This window comes from Xenopus laevis, chromosome 6S, assembly GCF_017654675.1.
Source record: "Xenopus laevis strain J_2021 chromosome 6S, Xenopus_laevis_v10.1, whole genome shotgun sequence".
NCBI classification, from domain to species: domain Eukaryota; kingdom Metazoa; phylum Chordata; class Amphibia; order Anura; family Pipidae; genus Xenopus; species Xenopus laevis.
In genome coordinates this window covers 45,937,414-45,964,435 of record NC_054382.1, presented here as the reverse complement: position 1 = coordinate 45,964,435, position 27,022 = coordinate 45,937,414, and the positions used below count along the sequence as shown (strand labels likewise).

The following is a 27,022-nucleotide window of genomic DNA, read 5'->3' as shown; positions in this document are numbered from 1 at the left end:
GAGCTGGTGATTTAAAATTCGAATTTGTGAGTTTGACCAAAAAGAAATTTGCAAATTTGAATTTACCATTCGAACCTTAATATATCTGCCCCTATATGTAGAGTAGGCAATGGGTACTTGCACCCTAAGAGGCAGAGGTATCATGTAGAGTACCTAGTTACTGTGCTCATTTACAGGTACAAGTGTTATGTGCATAAATAGATGCAAATCACCATTTTTTTTTGTGATCATAATTTATTGGGGTGATTATAATAATTTTTTGGCAATGAAGTATACTGAAGTTGTGGAAATCATTCCGTTATTACTATAACACATTAAACACACATTTCTTAGTCACAATTAGTGTTTGGAGAACCGATGTATGCCAGAGTGTACTCTGTACGATGAGTGTATGGAGATAAACCCGCCATACTCTATCCTTGATGCCATGGTCAGTTTATTTGCTGGGCTTAATTAATAAATGTGATGGTGGAAATCTGGGTTAGGGTTTTAAAATGAAAAGGGACCAATTTGGGGGCAAACCTGTTTCCCTATCTAGAAACATTAAAATTTTACGGGTTTCTGCGTTGCTAAACCTAATAGTACTCTACTATTAAATAAATTAAGACAGACTGACGAGTACATGTCACTAAAGTTATTATGATGAGTTCTTTATGATGAGTAAAGAAAAAACAGTTAAAATATGGTACATTTATTTCTCTCTCTCTCTCATGTGGAGCTTTGTGCATTTCAAATTAAATAAACTCTAAGCAGCAGGTGCTGGTACAGATATGTGGAAGAAAAAATAATGTGCCATGCATCTCACAGCTTTAAAAACCTAATGAAAAACACACTGAGGTTCCAGAAGCTTCTTTCTTGTCAGGCCTCCTGCTGAGATAAAAGGTCACAAAGAGAGTGAGGCTGGGAGAAGGAAATGGAATAGCAAGATATTTTTTACTGGAAATACGCGAGCTGGCGCCCAAGCCGATATTCTACAATGATTATTTTCTTTGAATAGCAGATGTTAAGAACTTTCAAAATGAAAATGAGATATAATCCATTTACAAACAAATATAGACAATCAAATTTATCCTGCTGCAGTGACGCTCTGGTAAGAAACTCTTGTTTCAGATCCAAACAAAACAGGCAAATTTGTATATTTTCCAGTAGTCCACTACTGCCACCTGCAGGAGAAATCACTCCCGTGTCTGCTCAGCATGAATTACATTTTCACCTTCTAATTATATTCTTTCAATCCTCAAATGAGATACTTTGAAAATATAATTAACAACTGAATAACAAAGTTATTATGGTATGCTTTGTAAGATCTTTATTGTCTAAAGCTTACCGTGTATCCCTTGTATAGAAGGGTAAAGGTCATCATTTTTAATTTCTACCAAGCATGCTAAAAAACATGAATGAAAACATTACATTATTTATAGTCCACCTCCCTGCTGTTTTCCTATCACAGTTTTTTATCTGTAGAGGCAGCAATTACTGTGCTGCTAAACGGTGTGTTATCCACAGAGCAAACATCTGCCTGCACCAACATCACGGTGAAGGGGAGTCTGTAGTGGTCTCAGGAGTGTAACTAAAAGTTACTGGGCAGCAAGTCAATGTTTTTATTTTGCCTCCATCCAACCCACCAATGCTCAGGGAGCATTATGAAAAGGACTGCACTCACACTGATCAAAGGTATTGTTGAGACACTGAGTGGACAATAGCCACGTTATCTATACTCTCTGAAATATTTTTTCTGTTCACAAGTGTTGTGTATTTTTTTTTTTTACCCACAAGTCCTATCTCCCAACTTTTATTTATTAGTGTCCACAGCAGACCAAATTCTCGGAGTTGCTTAAAAGCAGTAGATTTTATTTTAGCTTTTTAGTATCATGTAGACTGTAATATTTCAGCCTTTTTAAAAACGTTTTGAAGCGGTCTTGTTGCTAGGGTCAAATTTACCCTAGCAAACAGGCAATAGTTCAAGAGAGACAGGAATAGGAGTAGGAGAAAGCTTGAATAGAAAGAATAAATGATAAAAAGCAACAATATTATAAAATTGTAGCCTTGCAGAGGAATATTTTTTAGTTAAACAATATGACCAACCCCCCCCCCCGAACAATGAAAAGATGGAAAATTTGAAAGAGGTAATACTGGAAGATAAAATTATTGAAAAACAATAAGAATTAAAGAAGAACAAACCCCCCAGAGGTATAAAAGCCCCCTCAACTGCCCCTCACCTCTCCCTTCCCGAACAGTGTATAACATAGAAAGTCTCTCCGAGTTGGGAACCTTAGCTCAAAAAACAGAGCAGAGTTCCTTGGTGCCCTTGTCTGCCCATTCATATTCTCTTCAGGTTTGTTTGCCGACACAGAACATGCTCCTACAGGCTCTGTTTTGGCGAACAGACCCGAAGAGAATACGAATGGTCAGAAGATGGCGCTGGGTAACTGCACTGTGCTGCTCTGCATTTTGAGCTCAGGTTTCCAAATAGGAGCGCCATTCTAGGTAAAACATTGTGCGGGGAGGGAGAGATGAGGGGCAGATGGAGGAAAGTTGAAGGGGCTGTTGTATTTTTGGGGGTTTAGTTCTCCTTTAAAAAACAAATTAAGAGATGCTAACTAATAAGACTTTCTATAAAATACAAAGTTAACATAAAGATGGACTACCCTTTGAAAATAATAATACACTTTCTCCATAAAAGCTACCTGTAGCATTCTCTATGGAAAATCTTAACTAATACTCGGCTACTTGTACATTAGATCTATATAAAAATAGTTCTTAAAGGGGACACATACCTGCCATATAAGCTCATCAGATACACTCTGCTTTATAAAGACATATTATCCGTGCATTCGTTCATGGTGAGTTCATAGTACCTGTGCCTATGCTTGCTTGCAAAGTGTTCTGCACTTGCTGGTAAAGACTGGGAGTCTGCTATTCCTGACTGATATCTCAGTTGCTGAACCTCTCCTGTTGATTCCAGACAAAGCATTTCTCCATCCAAATGTTATAAAAAAAGAGTTTTATTTAACAGGGATGGACATATCACACAGCACACAAAATTCACATCAATTAAGAGGGGTATAAACTTAAACAATAACAAAACAAAAATATATCTCGTCAATATACATTGCCAGAGACCTGTATAAAATATTTGACCAGTGTTCTCCCCAGATCTTTGCCTATCATTTTTTCTGTGGAGAACACTGAAGACATATAGAAGCCCATTTATCAAAGGTCGAATTTCGAAGTCATGTGAATTCTTTTTAATTCGAATATACTCACCATTCGACTGGGAAGTTATTTAAGAAAAAATAAAAATCTAAAAAAAATCTAATTGCTAATATTCGATAGAATGGTTCCCAACTGAAAATTTTAATCGTATTCAATTTATACGAATCGAGTTTTTCTCGAAAAAAAACCCCCAAAAAACCTTGAATGTCAGGAAGCCTATTAACAGGTCCAGATTTGTGGTGAGGCCACAAAGGCTCAGGCCTAGGGCGGCAGACTATTAGGGGCGGCATGCCGCCCGGCCACTTGCTGAGGAGCACTGGGGATGCGCAGCTACATGTTTCCATGGTCGAGGTATGATAAATCTCTCATAAAAATTGACATTAGAATACAGGGATTAAAATTCAAATGTGTAAATTTCGACACTCAAAAATTCAAATTGACTATTCGACCCTTGATAAATCTGCACCATACTATACTGTATTTTTCATAGCCGTGTTGCTCCACCCAAATGTTGGACAACATCTCAAGAATATCAAGGGTATAAAAGACAATGAGAGCTCTAGTCCAGCAGCTATGCTGCACGATAAAACAATGTCTCTGTTCTTGATTTCACTTGATTATTCCCAAAAATATTAAATATTTTCTTGCTTGTTCGGGACACGTAACTGCACTCTTCAACCCTCTAAAGTTTGATTACAGTATAATATTGACAAATAAGGGTACAACTACATGGATGATTTCCCCTCGATCGTTCCGGATCCGACGCTCTGCGACAAAATGCAGGCGTCAAGTCGGATGCGACGGAAAACAAGGTAAGCAACAGCAACGTCAGATGGTCTTGCATAGTTCGTTCGACGCGACATGACTGTCGGCGACACCATCCGACATTTATATTTCTTACCTTGTTTTCCGGTCGATCCGACTTGACACCTGCGTTTTAGCAGTGTCGGATCCCGCACAATCATGGGGAAATTGTCCGTGTAGTTGTACGCTAAAACCTGCACTGTAATCTCAATATATTAGCATTAAGATGACTTTGTAGTTATCTCATTAGAGAATCATATTGTATTTGTAATTATGCTTGAGATTCCTACTTGAGAGAGCTAGGGTATTTAATAGATCTCTTTAAAATATTGCATGTCAGTATAAATTTTTGTTTTCAGGGTGGAACCAGTTTACATAAATTATCTAGGCAAAGACATACAGTACTGAATCAGTAATAAAGAAAATAGTATATTAAACAGCTATCCTCAGCCTATATTCTGTCAGCTACAGTGGTGATCTGTGGTTGTCCTTTATGACAAAAATGTTATTCCATTCCACCATTGCTGAAGTATATGTGTAAGTGTAAAACAACCGACTGAATACAAAAGAGCTTCACAGCAGGTTTTGTGGCCAAAAGCCTTCAGCATGGGCATAGGGTTCAGGAATCCCAGCATGAAAAATTGTAAAGAGAATAATTTTAAAGGGGTTGTTCGTTAGCCTTTGAGATAACTTTTAGTATGATGTAGACTAGAGAGTGATATTCTGAGACAATTTGTAATTGGTTTGTGGTCCAATTTGTGGTTTTTGAGCTGTTCAGCTTTTTATTCAGGAGTTCTCCAGTTTGCAATTTCAGCAATCTGGTTACTATGGTCCAAATTAGGTACAGGAGGTTGGAGTCCGTGCTAGCTGGAAGGGGGGGGGGAAAATAACAGCTGCACCGAGAATATGGATCCACTTATCCACTTAAAACGTAAAACCTTTGTCCAGTAAGCTTAAAACTTTTTGTCCTCCCTCGTACGCCAGCCGACTGTTCTGCACTATTGTAAGATTTTCCCCGCTAGACACACAAAAGATGAGACCGACTCCGACAGGATACTGAAGAGATCACGGGTTTCTAACTGTTTGACACTTCACGAACTCCATGTGAGTAGTTCTCAGCGCATTTTACCTTTTGTGTTTAAAGGTTAATACACGATCGAGGTTTTCTTTATTTTTAGGTAATTGCCATTCTATAATATAGAGCACCTCATTCAGTTTTACGTATGGTCCAAATTACCCTAGCAACAGATTTGAATAAGTGACTGGAATATGAATAGTAGAGGGTGTAATAGAACTATGAGTCATAAAAAGTAGCAATAACAATAAATGTGTAGCCTTACAGAACATTTGTTTTTAGTGACGCCCATTGAAAAGCTGGAGAGTGTCAGAAGAAGAAGGCAAATAATTTAAGAACTATACGTTGCTTAGAAGTGGACATTCTATAAAATACTAAAAGGTAACTTAAAGGTGAACCACCCCTTTAAAAGACAACATTACTGGTCATGATTGAAACAGGCTTTTTTGAAAATGTTGGATTTGCTAGGCAAATTTTTATTTCTTAAAAAAAAAAAAACAAACAAAACAAACTCCCAAATACATAAAAAATAAACCTACAAGCTGACTACACAGCATTGAGTTAGTAACCACAGCACCCAGTTAGGAACTGCATAACTGCAGATCATTTAAGGAGTTATATTATGTAAGCCCAACTTTCCTCCAGGTTTAGTAACCAATAGCAACTGACATGTTTACGGCAGTCCCATAAAGTTGAATCGGTTGTAAAAGCATTCACAATCGTATCTTATGCTAGGTAAGGTGGACATACACAGGCAAAGTTTTTGGATATTGGACTGTAGCAATCAAGATGGATGGCCAATAACATCCTCTGGCAATAGCACCAAAGGCTGATCAATAGAATATAGTTCAGGTGGATGCCAATCAAGCTGCATCAAATATCAGTTCATATGTAGCCAGTAGTGGTGATTTCACATTAAATTGACATACAAGAATTAATCATCATAATCTTCATCATCAAACGAAAGTAAGCTGCTATTTTTAACTTGTTTCTGGCTGCTCTTTGTTCCTGATGACTCTTTAGTATCTTCCTGCTTCTTTTTCTTGGTCGAACATGCATTTACGCCAGAAGTCGTGTCACCAGATAAGCGCTTCACTGGCTTTTTAAATAAAATCTTACCATCAGAGGGTGCTGCTTCTTCATCTGCATAAAATAAAGATAACTTAGTTTCTGAAATAATCAAGTTTATCTTCACTATGCCTCTCTCATCTCACATCTGTTTCTCTTCATTCTGTCTTCTTGCAGCAGTTGGGTGTCAGATATTCATTGACAGTTAGATACAATATATCTTATAGGGGGGCTTCCTTTTCTAGCAGATGTAAGAGCTCACTCTAACTGATACAGTACAAACAAAATTTTGCACAAATTCTGCATGTAGAGAAACATGGTGATTTTAATAGAGTGAGCTCTAATACATTGTCTAGGAAAAAGTAACCCCCCTGTAAGATATATTGGATCTAACTGTCAATGAACATTGCAACAAATAAAACTAAGTACATAACACTATCTTGCACAACCTATTTTATTATTTTTCTTATCAGCTTGCATTACGATCATAACTATGTATTTATAAACATCTGATACACAGACCTTTTGTGTTTTCCTTGATCTGCTGTTTAATTTTCATAACATCCTCTTCGGAGAGGTCACCTTTCCTTAGGACAACAACCTGAGGCTGCTCATCTTCTTTATCACTTCCATCACTGTCCTCTGAAAGTATGGGAAGTTCCTGTCTCTGCAGGGTATAATAAAATTCAGACAAAAATACATTTAAATAAGTTGTCATCATTCTGTCACTTTGCAAGGACATAAAACATGTTGAAAATAAACCTAATTTGGGTTTGTGTATTGCCTTTGCTTAAAATGGTAGGCACAGGACCTCTTATCCAGAATGCTCGGGACCTGGGGTTTTCCGGATAACAGATCTTTCTGTAATGTGGATCTTTATACCTTAAGTCTACCAGAAAATCATGTAAACATTAAATAAACCCAATCAACTAGTTTTTCTTCCAATAAGTATTAATTATATCTTAGTTTGGATCAAGTACAAGGTACTGTTTTTCTATTACAGAGAAAAGGGAAATCATTTTTATTTGAATTAATTGGATAAAATGAGAGTCTATGGTAGACTGCCTTTCCATAATGCAGACCTTTCTGGAGAACGTGTTTCCGAATAATGGATCCTACACTTGTACTGCATATCATTTTTAATTTTCCCTATAGAGTTTCTGATGAAAAAAATTAACAGATGATTGTATATTCATTTTCTATAACTTTATTTCACCAAGCTTTTGTAAAGGTATTACTGGTACATAGCGGTGACTAAGCAAGCACTGTCTCACTGGCAGCTAATCACAATTCCTTATCACCTCTCAAAAGTCTCCTCTTGTGATTTTAATCTTTTTATAATAACTCAAATGGGGATGTGGTGCAATGATCAAGCGGGCATGACATAATTTCATTTCAAGTGTGCTTGTAAATAGCTTGTTCATAACAGTCCCTAGAACAAAAAAAAAAAAAAAAAAAAAAACTATGCTGGCAAAGACTTGGGGGCCTTTTTATTAAACCTCAAATTTTTCTGGTCGATTTTTTAAAGCGGAAAAACTAATATTTAGAGGAATAAAAACCCTCAGATTTTTTGAGATTTATTATGCTCCAAAGCTGCTAAAACCCCGAATCCGAAAAAAATCCGGCTAAGACCTGTTGAAATCACGTTAAAGTCACTGGCAGATGGTACCTTTACCAATTTGAAGATATTTCTCGCCTTCATGATCTTCGAGGGTTTTGGGAAGATTTTTGTTCGCTAATTCGAATTCAAATTTTTTTCTGCACCAACTTCGTTCAGATTAATTGGTAAATTTAGGGGATTTGGGAGTTTGGTTGAATGTTTTTTTTTATTCTAGTGAGGAAAAGTCAAGTTTTAGTAAATACCTTCAGATCTCTCTGTACAAGCTATAAGAAAACCTTAGGCATTATTCTGACAAATCAGAGCGTACTATGGCATCTAAAACTATGATTACACCGACAATATTCTCTAGTTTATTAAAATATATTTTTATATTAAAATATAGTGTCTGTAATTTTATACTGAGCAGTTGTTAATTTCAGCTGTAGGATACCAACTCCCTACAGAGATGGTTAATGAAAGCATGGTATACATTGAATACTAATTTCCTGATACCAAGAAACTGATTTTTCTGTCATCTAATGGAGAAAGTAAGTAAATATCTGGTGCTTTTCTTTAAAGATGGTATATGTTTACAGTTTAAAACTATATACAGGGTACCAGGTGTGTAATATTTGGTAAGGTCCTTCATATAAATGACATTGCATTTCCTTTTAAATAGGGATTTAGCTGTGCAGCCTACAGGAAGAAGACTGCTCAATGTTCACCATGTGAATTTGGAGGCTGATTTTACTTAATATCATTTTTCACATGCACAGTAGGAAACCTTGGAAACAAACTAAATACATGGAAAAAATCTTGCAGTGTTTTTAGTGACTTTGAAGGGGTTATTTACAAAAATTCTAATTGTTCTTACTATTTTCTGAAACCACTCAGACCAAATCCGCACTGATTTTTCTCCCTAATAATCAATAAATTTTCACTAAAATTTTTGTGAGGGCAAAGACTTGAAAAGAATCGTGAAAAAACTGTGACTTTTTCAGACTTGACGCCTGAAACCTGACACTTTTTCTGACTTGATGCCCAAAACCTGCCACTTTTTGTGATTTGACGCCCTAAACCATCAGATTATTGAACGAAACCCAGCGCAGATCAGGATATTTTCAAAATGTCAACGGGACATCTGTCATTGACTTTAACATGAATTTGGCAGGTCTGAGTTGGAGTACTTTTTTTATTAAGACTTTTAACATTATCAGGGTTTAATAAATTTAGAAAAATCCGAGTTTATTTTCCACGAAAAAAATTGTGTTTTTGCCCTTTAAAAGTCACACTAGAACAAAATGGACTTTAATTAATAACCCCCTTAATGTCCAATGGGCCTAATCAACTAATATCTGAACAATATCATGAAGATATCGAGCAGGCAGGTTTGACTTTGCTGTCAGATTGAGGAAGGCATCTATTTGTGCAGTCCTTGTAATAACATTCTGCAAAGTGCCAATTATGATCCAATCGTTGTCCCAAGGGCCAAATGATCACATTAGCCTGATGCTGCCCACCTCAAGGTGGGTATATCAGTGAAAGATCCACTCTTTTGGCTAAGCTTTTCCTCTAAATAACAATTAAAGAAGACAATATTTATTTTAATTGTCTGTAATTTAATGATTTACAGTGTCAAGACAACATGGGACAGCAGACAGCTGTGCGGATTGGCGTCTCTAAGCTGCAATTATGTACAGAACATTGCAGAATCCATTCACTAGAATGGCAGGGATCCATAAAGTAGAACACTAATTGCTCACACCACTTCATTTGACCAGACTGGCTTTCTACAGGACAGCTTTTACCATCACAAAAAAAGTGTTTGCTATTAGGAAATAATTTCATATTGCTGCAGCCCCACTGACAATTGACAAAGTTACTGTGGTTGTCAATGAAACAAATGTAAAAAGAGAAATGTTGCTTGACCTGAATCATCATTTATCTTCATAATTTATCAGCTACAAAGACCCAACTGGAGTAGTAAGTGATTCTTAGCAGGTAAAAGTTTTTCCCCGAGACCTGAAGCATTTGAAAAAAAAAAAATCTGCCCCTTTGTTTTGACAAAGAAAATAAGAATTTTTGTTAATCATACTAAACACAGAAACCACAATATAAAAATGTTATCTGTATAAACACAAACCTTTGTGTCCACTGTTGGGCCCTCTTTGTAGCAAACATCTTTCTTGAACTTGGAAATGAAGGAGGGTTCGGCTGGTTTCACATAGGACACATTGTTTCTTTTACTCATGACTACAAGAAACCGAGTGAAAGAATGATTTACTGAAAAGTATCTCCCAAAAAATAATCCAAAACAAACTCTGAAAATGCAGTAGTTCATTTATAACAGATTTTATCCACAATGAAAAGAATCACAGTTTCAACTGTATATATTAATAGACTACCTAAAACGGAGACAGAAGGACATTTGGGTTTAAAGGATGCCTTACCTTCTAACAAATTATGTTTTTTTATTATAGTAGTGCAAACCATACTCAGGTAGTAGAGTCAGTCTCTTGACCAGGCCACCAGATCTTTGCCTGATTTCTACATACAATTTGCTGGACCAATTGGGCTGATCCAACGGTTTAGTCCTCCTGCAATAACTAAATCACAGAAAGGGGCATACACAGCCATAAATTAGAAAAAGCTTCTTCCAGCTGACCTAATCAATATCTGACAAGTCCATCATCAGCCATTTAAGCATGTCGTTTATCATTCTGGGCCCATAGCTAGCCAAATTTGGCAACCGATATTTACTTGCGCACAGAAGCTTAAAGGGATACTGTCTTGGGAAAAGAAAATTTTTTCAAAATGAATCAGTTAATAGTGCTGCTCCGGCAGAATTCTGCACTGATATCCATTTCTCAAAGGAGCAAACAGATTTTTTTATATTCAATTTTGAAATCTGACATGGAGCTAGACATTTTGTCAATTTCCCAGCTGCCCCAAGTCATGTGACTTGTGCTCTGATAAACTTCAATCACTCTTTACTGCTGTACTGCAAGTTGGAGTGATATCACCCCCTCCCTTTCCCCCTTCCAGCAGCCAAACAAAAGAACAATGGGAAGGTAACCAGATAGCAGCTCCCTAACACAAGATAACAGCTGCCTGGTAGATCTAAGAACAGCACTTAATAGTAAAAACCCATGTCCCACTGAGACACATTCAGTTACATTGAGAAGGAAAAACAGCAGCCTGCCAGAAAGCATTTCTCTCCTAAAGTGCAGGCACAAGTCACATGACCAGGGGCAGCTGGGAAATTGACAAAATGTCTAGCCCCATGTCAGATTTCAAAATTGAATATAAAAAAATCTGTTTGCTCTTTTGAGAAATGGATTTCAGTGCAGAATTCTGCTGTAGCAGCACTATTAACTGATTCATTTTGAAAAAAATGGTTTTTCCCATGACAGTATCCCTTTAACAATAAGTCCAAAAATAACGACACAAAGGAGCTCGTAGCAACATTTACAGTGCTACACAATGATCCAAAGGATTTTTCATGTTATTGATTTCTGAAACTATTTAAGGTCTTACTTGATTGGTGGTTGTTGAATTGTGCAAGGGAAGATGAAGTGAAGATGATCTGTCTGGAAAGAATACGACAATATTTTCAGGATTAGTCTGCATTCTACTTGCCCAGGGTCACACACACAGCATTTCCGATTTTAAGATGGTGATTTAGAATAGATTGAAAAACACAAAAGAAATGTAAAAACAAATTAGAAAAAGTCAGAAATATCTGGAGGTAGTTTCTTATTGAAATAAAGTAGAATATTGTCGCTTTATTAATTACTAAACCTTACAGTGAGCGATATCCCTAAGGATGCAGCTCCCAAAAATTCTCTTCAGTTTTAATATTGTAGTTGTAGGAGCATATGATCTAGTATGACTAACAGCATGTATTCTATTAACGATTATGTATTTCTACTAATGTAATAACATATACTAAGAAATATTAACATATTAAGATACGTTATGCCGATGATATATTAAAAGCTTGACACAATCATCAAGAATGAACCTTCAGCTCACACATACCCACAATGCTGCACACTGCTTCCGAGAACTTCCTACAACAACATGAATTCGACGAGGTCTCAGAAAGGACAATCTTTCCTGCTCGACGGAAGCTTATACGCCAGTAACAATCATGGCCGCCTGAGGTATGTATGGGCTCTGTGAACATTGGCTAAGATAGAAATGGCTCGGCCTTCAATGGGCGTGGCCTATGACAACCGCAGGATTTTCTGTGTTGCTGCTACTGTAGGAGCGCCAAATTTTAAAGTTCCTCCATTTTGAAGGGAGAGTGTTTCTGTAGGAATCGAGATTTAAATTGGTGACGGCTCCAGCAGAACTAAAATAGACAGGATGCCACCGGGAACCAAAGGTATGATTATATCACTGATGCAAGCAGTAAGATTTATTCTTAGAATAGCTGGAGCTTTATAGAGTTGGACAGTCCTTTGTGGTGCTTTGTCTGCTTTCTGTCTAATGTGTAAGTGCCACTGAGAGAGAGTGCCACTGAGAGAGAGTGCCACTGAGAGAGAGTGCCACTGAGAGAGAGTGCCACTGAGAGAGAGTGCCACTGAGAGAGAGTGCCACTGAGAGAGAGTGCCACTGAGAGAGAGTGCCACTGAGAGACAGTGCCACTGAGAGACAGTGCCACTGAGAGAGAGTGCCACTGAGAGAGAGTGCCACTGAGAGAGAGTGCCACTGAGAGAGAGTGCCACTGAGAGAGAGTGCCACTGAGAGAGAGTGCCACTGAGAGTGTGAGCGTGCCAGAGAGAGAGAGAGCGTGCCAGAGAGAGAGCGAGAGAGTCCCACGGAGTGAGAGCGAGAGAGTCCCACGGAGTGAGAGCGAGAGAGTCCCACGGAGTGAGAGCGAGAGAGTCCCACGGAGTGAGAGCGAGAGAGTCCCACGGAGTGAGAGCGAGAGAGTCCCACGGAGTGAGAGAGTCCCACGGAGTGAGAGCGAGAGAGAGTCCAACGGAGTGAGAGCGAGAGAGTCCCACGGAGCGAGAGAGTCCCACGGAGTGAGAGCGAGAGAGTCCCACGGAGCGAGAGAGTCCCACGGAGTGAGAGCGAGAGAGTCCCACGGAGTGAGAGCGAGAGAGTCCCACGGAGCGAGAGAGTCCCACGGAGTGAGAGCGAGAGAGTCCCACGGAGCGAGAGAGTCCCACGGAGTGAGAGCGAGAGAGTCCCACGGAGTGAGAGCGAGAGAGTCCCATGGAGTGAGAGCGAGAGAGAGTCCAACGGAGTGAGAGAGAGAAGTCCCACGGAGTGAGAGAGAGAGAGTCCCACGGAGTGAGAGAGAGAGTCCCACGGAGTGAGAGTCCCACGGAGTGAGAGTCCCACGGAGTGAGAGCCCCACGGAGTGAGAGTCCCACGGAGTGAGAGTCCCACGGAGTGAGAGAGAGTCCCACGGAGTGAGAGAGAGTCCCACGGAGTGAGAGAGAGTCCCACGGAGTGAGAGAGAGTCCCACGGAGTGAGAGAGAGTCCCACGGAGTGAGAGAGAGTCCCACGGAGTGAGAGAGAGTCCCACGGAGTGAGAGAGAGTCCCACGGAGTGAGAGAGAGTCCCACGGAGTGAGAGAGAGATTGTCCCACGGAGTGAGAGAGAGATTGTCCCACGGAGTGAGAGAGAGATTGTCCCACGGAGTGAGAGAGAGATTGTCCCACGGAGTGAGAGAGAGATTGTCCCACGGAGTGAGAGAGTGAGAGTCCCACGGAGAGAGAGATGTCCCAGATGTCACTGCTCTCCCCACATTCCCCCGTTTTCTTCACTATTTAATTGTGTAGCCAGGGCATGGGGATGGACATTGGGTCCCCCATTAATAACAGTGTCCACAAAATGGCTGCTGCGTACATGCTATAATTATGAATTCCCTAGCCCCCTGCTCTCCTGCTTATCTGTCTGACTACTTTGCTGAGCTAACTGACTACTGTTACTTTGTATCAGCAGCCATCTGTCCTTAGCCTGCAACCTCCAAAATCACAGTGCATTGCATTGTGGATTATGTAGTTCCTACATGCCACGGCTTTCCAACTGCCCCCCCCTCTTGTGTGGCCCTCCACATGAAAGTTTTGTTCTCATCTGTGACACCTCTATTGTTCACATCCTTAATCCCTGTACTGGTTACAACTGAGACCCAGACTGAAACTGCCCACATTGTTCACCTGTTCACACCTTATTCAGAATGCTAATGGGGCACCAGCAATGTGTCACTGTATGTAGTACATTTTAGAGTCCTGATGGGTTTCCCTGTCTCCTGCTCTGTTCTGCCCTATGCTCCCTGTGTGTGCCATGCTCTGCCTGCCCTATGCTCCCTGGGTGTGCCATGCTCTACCTGCCCTATGCTCCTTGTGTGTGCCATAATCTGCCTTCCCTATGTGTGCCATACTCTGTCTGCCCTATTGTCCTTGGGTGTGCCATACTCTGCCTTCCATAAACTCCCTGTGTGTGCCCTGCTCTGTCTGTAAAACACAAGCCTGGTATTTGTTCTGGGGGTGCTGTGTTATCCAAAGGGGAGGAGGTATATGGATTTAAGGGTATGTCTTAATATGACTTAACTTTTATTTCACATACAGTTTAAGTGATATCCCTGCTGTGAGCACCAACCATTTGTTTTTTTGGTGTGCTATTAATGTGGACATGGTTTTGTGGTAACATGGGTGTGGTCTAAAACAGGGAGTGTCTAACACTGGCTTCCATTATCGGTCTTCCACTATATAAACCAGAAAAATTCTGGCCCTCGGTAGCACAGAAGTTGGAGAGCACTGCTGTCTGTAAACTGTGGAGAAGTTGTTACAATTTATAACATCAGTGTTTAGTCTCTCCTTCCCTGCCAGGATTTCAAATGATGCGGAAAGAGAAGAATTGTTAAACAGCAGGATTTCAGCAAAGAAAATGGCATTTATTCATACGTTTTGAAGAAACCGGGAACTGTGATGGATATATTAGGGATTTATGTGTTATGTGGGCTTATTTATCAAATTTTGGTTTGGAAGCCGGAGTTCCCCTTTAAACTTAGATTTTAGAAAAACAGTAAAAAATTAAAACTGGAAAGCAATTGAAAAAAGACTTTATTTCTGGAAACAACTCAACTGAAAAAGTATTTGGAAGGTGAACAACCCCTTAAACGGCTTACATAGATCACCTGTGGCCAGATTGACAACAGGTGAAACAAGCCAAGCCTACTTGCAGTTACATGGAAAGTTAATAGGAGTGAACCAGGGCCTTGGCTATCTGCTCACATAGAGCAGCGGCAATGTAGACAGCACAGAAACACCAGGTCCCCAGTTCAACTCCAGGCAGGCAGGTTATTACAGCCTCAATTTAGATATTCTGAACCAGCCCCACAGTTCAGAAAACAGTGATATTGGCAGAATTTATTTTGTGCCTGATCTTTAGTATCTTTGGACTACTGTAACTGTGACATGTGCAGTAGCCCTGTGTAACAAAATGTTTTTTTTGGAGCTTTAGTTGTCATAATGATTTGGGCACTTAACAGTTTTCCAGTATAAAATCTGTGTTTATGCAATTTATGCAGTGTTGACTTTTTTTGTTCTGTATATTGAAAACTGATCCTTTTTAACATACATATCTTTTGCTTTATAGGTGATCCATCTAATGTAACTCAACCTCTCCCCTGCCTGCCCAGGTAAAAACAAGCAATAGGGCTGCATTTCAACAGCCATGCCCATATGGCTCAAATTTTATTCTTTAATCGTTAAATTAAAGTCTGCATATAGAAATTATATCTATGTATATGTTACAGTATAGCCAATGGATAAAGTTTAATTTTAAAAGTTTGACATGCCACAGGCGGAGATTCTGTTAACCATGTTATATTCATTAGAGCACAAAATAACTGTTGTACATACTTTTCCCCTCTACAGTGCTGAAGAGGATGCTATTAAAGTTTTTGTCCGGATCCGCCCTCCTGTGGAGGGAACACTGACTGGAGTAGATGGGGAACAGGGTTCATGTCTCACAGCTCTGTCTTCCACTACAATCCGCCTCCATTCCAAACCTGAGCCAAAAATGTTCACATTTGATCATGTTGCAAATGTGGATACAACTCAGGTAATGCTGTTTTCTTTAATGGTAGCATGATACATTGCATTTCAGTCTAAAAAATATACTGCAGTATGCAATACTATCCTGCATAGAAGCCTGAAAAGTTTGGACTTTGGAGTAGTAACTACCTCTTGTATTTATGAATGGTGTAGATGGATATACATATTCATAAATGTATAGTTATGTAGAATATAGTTGCCCCTAAATATTTAGAAACCCTCTAAAGTGAGTATGATAGCAACGCCTTCCCCCCCCCCCCTGGTATGCAGAAGCATTGAAAGTGGTCATCCCCATACCGGGGAAAGGGCCATCCATTTGTTACTTGTATTGCCCTATATACCTTCTCAACACAGACGCCAAGATCCTTACCTCTAGCAGGTAGTCCCAGATCTTATACACCCTGACCAATCGGGCTTCATGCCTGGGCACTCTACAAATATCCACCTCCATAGACACTTTACCAACCTCCAATCACTCACGTAGAGACCGGAACCAGAGTACTGGTCTTATTGGACTCTGCATAGGCCTGTGACTCATCAGAGTGACACTACCAACTACCAGTTGGAAGTCCTAACCAACTTTGGTCTTGTTTCAAGATGTCTAGCATGAATCCTATACAAGAATCCCATAGCCCGAATCGAGGTCAATGGCTTCATAGCTCTCTCCTTTCCACTGACTAGAGGAATGATACTGGGTTGCCCCCTGTCCCCCATACTTTTTGACTTGACAATTGAGCCACTGGCTATTCTAATGAATTAATCCCACCCAAATCAGAGGCTTAACTTACTCCACTATACAAGAGAAGACCTGCCTTTTTGCAGATGATCTATTTGGCCGACCCTAACAATGTCCATACTGCTCTACTCAATGTGTTCAATCAATGTGGCCTTTTTTCTGGTCAAACCCTTCCAAACTTCGCAAGAGTGGTGGTCTAGCAAGATTCTGGGACTTGAACAAGATGACTGGCACACAGCAATAGAAAAGGCTTTTAGTTGTCTCATCTCATCTGAGTTGTATTAGCCTATCCTTAAGACCATACACCATCTTTATAGGACCCCCATCCAACTTAAGTAAACGGGTCAAATTCCTCGTGACTTTTGTCCTTGACGCTAAGAACCAGCAGCCAACTTATTTCACTTGCTGTTGGTATGACAACAAATCCTTAACTGTTGGACCCAAGTCATAAATTACCTGGCAGACAACCTAGACTTCCCAAGGGTAATAACAACAACTATTTGCCTTCTGGGGGTCATAGAAGATATAATCGCAAATGCAAATATGCCAGGTTAAGATCCCCATATTACTAATTTATGCAAAAAGAACAGTTGCAATGCACTGGATGGGTAACTCTCCACCTTCCCTCAGAACTTGGAAACAGCAAGTCAACAAAGTTGTCCCTTGGCGTGATATTGACCCCATCCCTACATTCTTTGATGAAATCTGAATTGGGGAAGCCCCATACATTTCCACACAAGCTAGTCATGCCCCTCCTCAACCTAGTGTGGAGCAAACTGTGCCCTAAACCTCAATGTGTGAGGACTGTTCTTTAATGTGTCAAATTAACCCCCCTGTGTCTTTTACTGTTACACTTCTCGGTTTGTCGTCTCATACCTAATGCCTGACTCCATGTAACATAAATGGGTTGTTTTGTTTTTAATGTTCAAAACAATAAGGTTTACCTTTTAAAAAAATATATATGTAGAGGGGCTCCCTGCATATGAACACCTGTCAACCTAATTCCAAATCCTATTTTATCATGTTAATCAAGCAAAAACAACTTTGCTTATACTTAACAAAAACAAAAATTTGGGATTCATGTTTAATTTGAAAAGGAATTTAATTATACAGGTATGGGATGCGTTATCCGTATATGGAACCCGGTATTCAGAAAGCTCAGAATTACAGGAAGTTCATCTCCCATCGACTCCATTTAAGCAAAATAATGCAGTTTTTTAAAAATTATTTCCCTTTCCTCCGTAATAATTAAACAGTACCTTGTACTTGATCCAAACTAATATATCATTATTTTAAGCAAGACCACCCTATTGGATTTTTTTTAATGTTTACATGATTTTGTAGTAGACTTAGGGGGTTATTTATCAAAACCTGAATTTATCTCATTATTTTCTGAAATATACTCCAACATTTTACCGTAAAATTTCAGTTCGGGAAAAAACTTGAGAAAACTGTAAAAGTCGTCCGAAAATTCAAATCGTACGAATTTTGCGGATTTTCCTTTTAAAAAAACCCACAAAATCTTTGGATTATTGCTCGAAACCCAGCACAAACCAGGATATCTTTGGGGCTTCTCCTATTGACTTATAAACAACCTCGGCAGATCTGAGATGCCGGATTCTGACTTTTTCCATCTTCTAGGTATAATACGGTAAATCACGAAAAATTGTTTTTTTTTTCACTAAAAATCTGGTTATTATAGTAAAAAAAAACTCACCTTTTTCGAGTTTTTGACATTCCGACTTTAATAAGTTACCTCTTTAAAGTGTGAAGATCCAAATAACAGAAAGATCAGTTGTCTGGAAAACCCCAGGTCGCAAGCATTCTGGATAACCGGTCCCATACCTGTACAGCATTTTATGTGTGGGAGACAGGTCACATTTAAGTAGAGCCATTATAAAGGGCCACAATACTGACAAAATCTGCATTAGAATTATTCTTAGTACTGGGAAATACAGGCTATGTGTAGACCTAGGCAGTAATTCTGGCTATGAAGAATTTGTGGGCCTATAGTTGAACAAGAGCCTCCTTTGCTGTTGTATCTTTAACAGTTCTCTCTTATGAAGATATGCAGATTTGTATTCTGTATGGGGACATGGTTTTATTTATTGTAATTATTGATTTAATAGCAGCTTCATAACACTTAAATACATATATATATTTTTTGTTTCCTTTTCTTTTTCAGGAATCTGTATTTTCAAGTGTGGCAAAAAACATTGTTGAATCTTGCATGAATGGTTACAATGGCACCATCTTTGCTTAGTAAGTTAAAATAAATATTACAAAAAAGCATACGTCATTCAATTGCTCTCCAGACCACTAATCTGATTTTCATAAATTAACCCCATTGATTAGAATTTTGTTTTAACTTGATGTTTTGGTTATGGGTAGCAGTGCAGTAGTGCTTGAATTTGGACATAGGCTCATACAACAGGGCCTACGTATTAATGGTTCATAACCATTCCAATTGTATTTTTTTGTGACTGAAAGGAAACCTTGTTGGCCTGCTGCCTTAGCAGGCCCATTTGCCTACCTTGCCTAGCAGAGTCATTCTACAAATTCTTCACCTTGTTCCATGCTAAATTGTGGATTCTGGGACTTAAAGTCTTTGCTTTTTACAGCGGGCAGTGCACAGATTCTCTGGACATCATTTAAGTCAGTCCTTTATCTTGCAACACAAAATGGATCTAAGCTGACAAATGCAGAGCTCTGCTGCATATGTACATTACTCCCAGAGCCTTCCACCTCCAAGGGGCAGGTTTATCAAGGGTAGAATTTAGAGGGGTTAAATCCCTCGAAATTCGACTGGGGAATAGAATTGAATAGGGAATTCAGGCAAATTTACGCGCTGGCGAATAGTCGAATGGGCGAATAGTCGAATGGGTGAATATTCGCCCGGAGCGATCGAATATTCAATCTAAGGATTTTCATTCGATCGAATGATCGATCGAATGCCTTTTTATTCCATCAAAAACTTAGAAAAAAAGCCTATGGGACTTTCCCATAGGCTTTTAAAGCAATTCGGTAGGTTTAATCGGGTGCAGTAGGCAGTCGAATGATTTTTAAAAGAGACAATACTTCGACTATCGAATGTGCGAATAGTCGCATCGTTTTTTCGCTCAATCTATTCGAATCATTCTATTCAGGTGAATTTACGCCAAATCGATAGTCGAGGAGCACAAAAAACTCCCTCTATTCATTCACCCGAGCTTAGTAAATCTGCCCCCAAGTGTCCCCATTGCATTGCCAGTATACTGGGAACACATTGTGCTCTGGAAGTAACACAAATAACACACCGTCTCCATAACATATGATTAAGGATTAAAACAAGCTGGGTGTTATTGGCCACCAACAATTAAAGATACAGTTTTAAAGTGTCGGTATAGGGACTGAATGCATATTGAGCATGCTGCCATGTGCCCTTTTTGTACACCTGAAAGGGATTCTGTCATGATTTTCTTGGACATTTTGTAATGATATTTGAAAAGATTGTATCTAGACCAGCAGAAGGAGAAAGACTGAAGGTTTAGCAATCTGATCATTTTTTGTTTGTGAATAATTTTATGGTGTAGTTTTTATTTATAAATTACTGTTTACACTGCAAATCACTCTGCCATGTAAAATTTCATTCTTGACCCTGACAAATGTATTTTTTTTTTTAGTTGTAATATTGGTGTGTAGGCAGACATCTCAAGTCATTTTGCTTGGTCATGTGCTTTCAGAAAGAGCCAGTATTGCACTATGGAACTGCTTTCTGACAGGCTATTGTTTCTCCTACTTAATGTAACTGAAGGTGTCTCAGTGAGACATGGATTTTTACTATTGAGTGTTGTTCTCATATCTACCAGGGAGCTGGTTACCTTCCCATTGTTCTGCTGCTGGGCTTGGGCAGCAGAAAAGATTGACTGGGGGCACCTGATAAACTGACTATGCCTAACCCCATGTCAGATTTCAAAATTTAAAAAAAATGTTTGCTCTTTTGAAAAACTGATTTCGGTACAGAAATTTGCTGGAGCAACACTATTAACCAATGAATTTTGAATTTTTTTTGAAAATGACAGTATCCCTTTAATATGAACAAAAATCTTGTTATAAGGGTAACAGAGTTCCCTCTCTTTTGATGTGTATATTACTTTTTTGAATCACTGAATGTTTTTAATTAGATAATGAAGAAAAAATGTAGGAGTTTGTTTTACACAACAATGGTTTGAATGGCTTTTATTCTTGTGCTAAAATGAGGCTTCACCCATGTCCGAGTATAGTAGCTTAGAAACATTATAGCTTTTAAGGGTAAGGACACACTGGACGATTTGTCGTCAACGTTTCTAAAAAGCAAATTGCGGCGAAATATTGCTCGTTTTGTCTCTGAACAAAACCAAATGAAAGACGCCAGCTCCTGTGCCCACAGCGCGTTTGTGAATCGCCTGTAGCTCCAAAACGCACTGAGACCCTTTTCCGAGCGATTTATCAGAAAAAGCATGTACTTAGAAAAGCACTGAAATCTCCTAGACACGCACACACATACAGATAAGTAGCAGCAATTGTATTCAAATTACAATGCGAACGCAATGACGCAAGAACGTAAAGACGCCAGGGTACAGCGGGAAGCACAAACCGTTTCCGGTTTGGGTGGAGCACGTACCGCACAGAGTAATGGGATACAAATCGCTCTGTGCCAATAGTCGATGTGAATCGTCTGTTCAAAAAAGACGATCGTCTTGTCGCCGCAATTTACTTTTTTAAAACGTTCGCGACAAATCGTCCAGTGTGTCCTTACCCTAAATCTTTGTCCCATGCCAATATTGCCAGTCCTCCATTGTCTTTGCATTGCAATGTGTGCGTCTTACAGTTGGCAATGAAAATCAGAAAAATATTTCCTGTTTTCCATGCTTTGTAATATTTTTTTTTATAAATATAAATAATTTATATTTGCATTAACTGTCTGTTCTAGAGAATGCGTGAATCTAAATGTAGGTAATTATTAAACCTGGTTTATATTCAATGGCAGCTCTTTCCAAATATAATGATTTTACCACCATTTTCTCTGAATTGGGGTTTAGAGGGTTTTTTTACGCTTATATTAAAGTCTAATTCCTTCACAATTCTCTTTCATTACAGTGGCCAGACTGGCTCAGGAAAGACATTCACCATGCTAGGTAAGCTGATAGCTTCTTTATCATATTTCAACCATTTGAGTATTGGGGCAGGCAATGTGAATTGATACTTTGTTAGCTTGAAAAAGGACCTGGATGGTCCGAAAGTTGCTGTATGAAATAGTAAAGATGGGAGTGCTGCTTTTTTTTTTTTTGCTCGTCTTTTGATTTTGAACTATTGGGGCAGGCACCCCAGCTCCATTCCTGGTTGTCTTTCCTCACATAAGTTTCAGTTAACTCAGGGATTCAGTATAGAAAACACTGTCATCATAATTCAGTTGGTTATCTTGTAAACTTTTTCCTTTTATTCCTTATGAATTTGGTTACCTGCCTTTCTGAGCTTTTATTTTTGTTTTTTGAATTTTTTTCTATTTTGTTTTAAATTGTGCTATCAATGTATCTTTTTTCTGCAGGGCCTTCTGAGTCTGATAATTTCACACACAACCTCAGGGGAGTTATTCCCCGGAGTTTTGAGTACTTATTTTTCCTAATTAATCGTGAAAAAGAAAAGGTAAGGTATACATACAGTCAAGCTATATGACAATTTAAAGTCTACATTTTTCCTTGTCAGGACATTGTATTTCTGCCCTGTGTTTATTCCATTTCAAAAAGTGACAATTCTTGAGTAAGCACTAGAAAGTCATAGCTTAGCTGCTGATTCTCTTAAAACTAACAACATTGGTCAACCATGTGATGCCTTGTTCCCCCCCCCAGGTCCTGTTTAAATGTGAAAAACTAACAGCATTTTGGATTGGTGCCTTATTTGACTTATTTTGATTAATATTCGCTACATTTTATCAATAAAATGACATCTCTCTTCTAGAAGCCTAGCTGGTCTCTATGCCAAATAATGTCCTTTCTCGTGCAAATTTCTCTCTAGTCTGGTTCAGAAACCTTCTGATTTGATGTTTATATATAATATACAACTTTTACCACTGCCAAGTGACATGCTTTATTACATGATTTGATAGTTTACTGCAATAGTATTGAACCAGGTGGTGTAGCTGCCACAATTAAGGGTGACCAAAGTAATCAATTTTGTGGAACAGATTATTTTTTATGCTAGGTAGTTTTGATAGTATTGTTGAATGCCTGATACCACAATATTTTTTATATATCTATAACCTTGTTATGAGTTAAGGCAGATGGGCTCTGATTGCATTTCAAAAATGGGGTTGAGCTCAAAAAGACAAATGTCTTTCATTAAGTGAAAAGTGTAAACATTTTTGATCTAGTCAAACTTTTTTCTAATATCTGATTTTTTTTTATTGTTGTGTACCAAAATTAAATTTGGGTACTGTTTTCTGTTTTTTACAGGCTGGGGATGGCAAAAGCTTTTTGTGTAAGTGTTCTTTTATTGAGATCTACAACGAACAGATATTTGATCTATTAGATTCAGCGTCAGCAGGACTGTTCCTAAGAGAACATATAAAGAAAGGAGTGTTTGTTGTAGGAGCTGTTGAACAGGTGGTAACTTCTGCTGCTGAAGCATATCAGGTAATTGTATAAAAGTTAACAATGTAATTTTATTTACAGGAATTAATACACATTAAGGGTCATATTTATTAACATTAAAGACAAACGTAACCAATCAGCAATTAGATTTGAATGGTCACCTACAAGTTAGAAAACAAAAGCTAAGATCTCACTGGTTAACATTTGAGACATTCTTGGTGATGTTGCCCATTATAAACGCCCTAATTGTGTATTCCATCATAGGTCTTTTAGCATGCTATGTTTGGTGGCTAGTTCTTAACGCTGGTTTGAGAACTCTGCATGAAGAGATGCGGATACCAGAAAATGAACCTTTTTTTTACATCTACCGGTACCTTAAAATTGACTTTGCATGCTTATAATTTTGCCTGATGCTTTTACATTACCCGATACATTTGCCAGATGCTTTTACATTACCTATCTGACTCCCTGTGATCACCTATGAGGTGGCTGCCATATTTGTGCAGCAGGCGTCCATTAGCATTAGAAACTTTAACTGACAGGCTGAGATGGGACAGTCAGGTTGGCAAAACAGTCAGGTTAAGGAATTTCAACTAACAATTACTTACAAAAACAAACCTCTCATCAAAAAACAACATGACCTACAGGTAACTTTGAGGGGCAAATTTACTTATGGTTGAATATCGAGGGTTGATTAGCCCTCGATATTCGACTGCTGAATTGAAATCCTTCGAATATCAAAGTCGAAGGATTCACCGGAATTCGTTCGATCACGAAAAATCCATCTATCGAACGATTTTTGTTCGACCTGAAAAAGCTAGCAAAGCCTATGGGGACCTTTCCCATAGGCTAACATTGACTTCGGTAGGTTTTAGGTGGCGAACTAGGGGGTCGAAGTTTTTTTTTAAAGAGACTATCGAATAGTCAAACGATTTTTAGTTCGAGTCGAAGTCATGGTCGAAGTCCCTTCACTCGAGCTAAGTGAATGGGCCCCTCAATGTATATTTAAAGTAGTTTTTTAGTGTCAGTATCACTTTAAATCATCAATATATAATCATTGGGTGATTTCCTTCTTTCATGTGCCCCAAGAATGCAGGAGCAAATGTAAAATTTCCTCCAAAAATGGAGTAATCAATCCATTAAAGTAGTCTGAATCCACCTCGAATCATTGTGTTGGTATTTTTTTTCCATTTACTGCAAAACCAGGAAGAAAGAGACTCCAATACAGTACACAAAGATCAACTCTTATTTGCATTCCTCACATTATAAGTTCATTTGTTGCAAATGAGGTTAACTTGAGCTGCTGCATTTATCAAAACAGCAGGAATGGATAGGAAATAGGGTACCTTCATCATATAATACCACCTTCCCAACAAGCCACTTTGTCAAATTTCTGTATTTTAAAGTTCCAGTGAATGTTAAGTGAAGCGGAAACATCTAGGAGCAACCATTCAGTCACATGGTAGGCCATACAAACTCACAGAAAGAGGCTGACTAGTACTGTCCTCAGAACACTTACTCCCAAGTTCCAAACTGGCTATCTCAGAATGAAGTGCTGGCTTAAGAACTATTTGCAGGAGCTAGACAAGGTTGGCTTCATGAGCAGAGCAGACACACAAGATTAACACTATCAAGCACAAGGCAAATCTTGGAAACTGGGATACCAGTTTGCTTTTAAAGGTTATTTCACCTTTAATTTAATTGTTAGTCTGTTATAGCTTTTCCTTTTCATGGCAACTTTGGCTTGGTCATAATTAAAAAAAGAACTATAAAAAAAACCTGCCTCATTCCAGCTTTCAAGTGGGATATCACAGCAGCAAAAAGTTTGTTATTGATAATTTTTATTGCTTATTTTTTTATTTACGGCAATCTCCTCTTCATTTCCTGTCTCCCATTCACACTGCTGCCATTTTGCTAAGTTAAACTGGACCCTTGTCTTGCTTATAACAAAATCAGGGGTACATTATTTCCAACACTTTGTTGCTTGTTAGGGTGCAGTGTTCACTGCTTAAAAACCATTCCGAGATCCACACTCTATGGATTTGATATCAGTAGTGTATTATGCAAAACATCAATGTTTTGGTTGGATGACCCAGCCTTTATCAAAACCAATATACCATCCCAGTCAAACCTGAAATACCCACAATAAAGATATAGAAACCTGACCCTCTAATGTTATAGTAGGGCAAAAATGAAATGGTAAAATGCAAAGCAATTTATTCAGTATACAGATTCTATATATTAAAGGGGTGTTCATCTTCAGGTTAAGTTTTACTATGTTATCGAATGGCTCATTTAAAGCAAGTTTTCAGTTGATCTTTTTTTTTTTTAGACATTTTAAATTATTTGCAATACTGAAATTTCAAACTGGAGAGCTGCTGAACAAAATGCAAATAATTTTAAACCCACAAACAATAAAAATTGAAGACCAGTTTCAAATTGTCCAAAAATGCCACTCTACAGCAAACTAAAAGGTGAACATCCCCTTTGATAATCTAAACATATCATAAAGTGCCAAATGTCCCACAAGCTGAGTTATGAAACTTTTAACATTTCATTAATAATGTGTCAATGAGATGCCTAAGCAAAACAAATTTAAAAAATCTTATTAAATCTTTAAGACTACTTAAAAATTACATTGTACTAGTGTAACAATAGGAGCATGTTGTGGAGATCAATCGGAAAATGTCTGCTTTTAAAGGGATACTGTCATGGGAAAAAATTGTTTTTTCAAAATGAATCACTTAATAGTGCTGCTCCAGCAGAATTCCACACTGAAATCCATTTCTCAAAAGAGCAAACAGATTTTTTTATATTCAATTTTGAAATCTGACATGGGGCTAGACATTTTGTCAATTTCCCAGCTGTCCCAAGTCATGTGACTTGTGCTCTGATAAACTTCAATCACTCTTTACTGCTGTACTGCAAGTTGGAGTGATATCACCCCTTCCCTTTTCCCCCCTCCAGCAGCCAAACAAAAGAACAATGGGAAGGTAACCAGACAGCAGCTCCCTAACACAAGATAACAGCTGCCTGGTAGATCTAAGAACAGCACTTAATAGTAAAAACCCATGTCCCACTGAGACATATTCAGTTACATTGAGAAGGAAAAACAGCAGCCTGCCAGAAAGCATTTCTCTCCTAAAGTGCAGGCACAAGTCACATGACTTGGGGCAGCTGGGAAATTGACAATATGTCTAGCCCCATGTCAGATTTCAAAATTGAATATAAAAAAATCTGTTTGCTCTTTTGAGAAATGGATTTCAGTGCAGAATTCTGCTGGAGCAGCACTATTAACTTATTTACTTTGAAAAAAATGTTTTTTCCCATGACGGTATCCCTTTAATGTCTGTTGGGTCCAACACAAACCCTTCCCCACCCCCCATAATATGTATACAAATATAAAAAGATTGTTCAAAAGGGTCCCCCCAATTAAGAGGTGGCTATGATTGATCAGGAAGCAAAATTATCATTTCATAACAATTGCATGCTTGTCTACATTAACGAACCTTAAATAACTACATTTTGTTATAATAGGTTCTGTCAATGGGTTGGCGGAACAGGCGTGTGGCTTCTACTTCAATGAACAGAGAATCCTCCAGATCTCATGCTGTTTTCACTGTCACCATTGAATCCATGGAAAAGACCAATGATATAGTTAACATCAGATCCTCACAGCTCAACCTGGTAGATTTAGCAGGGTCAGAAAGACAAAAGGACACTCAGACTGAAGGAGTCAGGCTAAAGGTCAGTGGAGTTTGATTGGGAACTACTGATAGACAGTGCATTCACTTTTAGGGTCAGGCCACACAAGCAGATTCAGGAAGATTAGT

The 27,022-nt window shown here is 38.6% G+C and overlaps 2 protein-coding genes across 6 annotated transcripts in view; one reads left to right on the top strand and one right to left on the bottom strand.

Annotated features, from left to right (window-relative positions):
• Positions 1 to 2,987: 2,987 nt before the first annotated feature.
• Positions 2,988 to 11,943, bottom strand: kiaa1143.S (KIAA1143 S homeolog). 5 transcript variants are annotated; one of them, XM_018268746.2, is made up of 6 exons: positions 11,805 to 11,943; positions 11,301 to 11,353; positions 10,214 to 10,369; positions 9,907 to 10,016; positions 6,686 to 6,830; positions 2,990 to 6,238 (listed from the first exon to the last, which is right to left on the bottom strand). In XM_018268746.2, exons 3-6 carry the CDS (start codon positions 10,254 to 10,256, stop codon positions 6,030 to 6,032), a joined length of 507 nt encoding a protein of 168 aa, XP_018124235.1. In that variant the 5' UTR covers positions 10,257 to 10,369; positions 11,301 to 11,353; positions 11,805 to 11,943; the 3' UTR covers positions 2,990 to 6,029.
• Positions 11,944 to 12,049: 106 nt separating this feature from the next.
• kif15.S (kinesin family member 15 S homeolog) overlaps positions 12,050 to 27,022 on the top strand; it is a 66,827-nt gene continuing 51,854 nt past the window's right edge. Inside the window, 8 exon segments of the mRNA NM_001091797.1 lie at positions 12,050 to 12,153; positions 15,385 to 15,427; positions 15,666 to 15,852; positions 18,767 to 18,843; positions 21,700 to 21,737; positions 22,148 to 22,245; positions 23,052 to 23,231; positions 26,727 to 26,936. Coding sequence (NP_001085266.1) covers positions 12,135 to 12,153; positions 15,385 to 15,427; positions 15,666 to 15,852; positions 18,767 to 18,843; positions 21,700 to 21,737; positions 22,148 to 22,245; positions 23,052 to 23,231; positions 26,727 to 26,936 — 852 coding nt within the window. The 5' untranslated portion in view covers positions 12,050 to 12,134.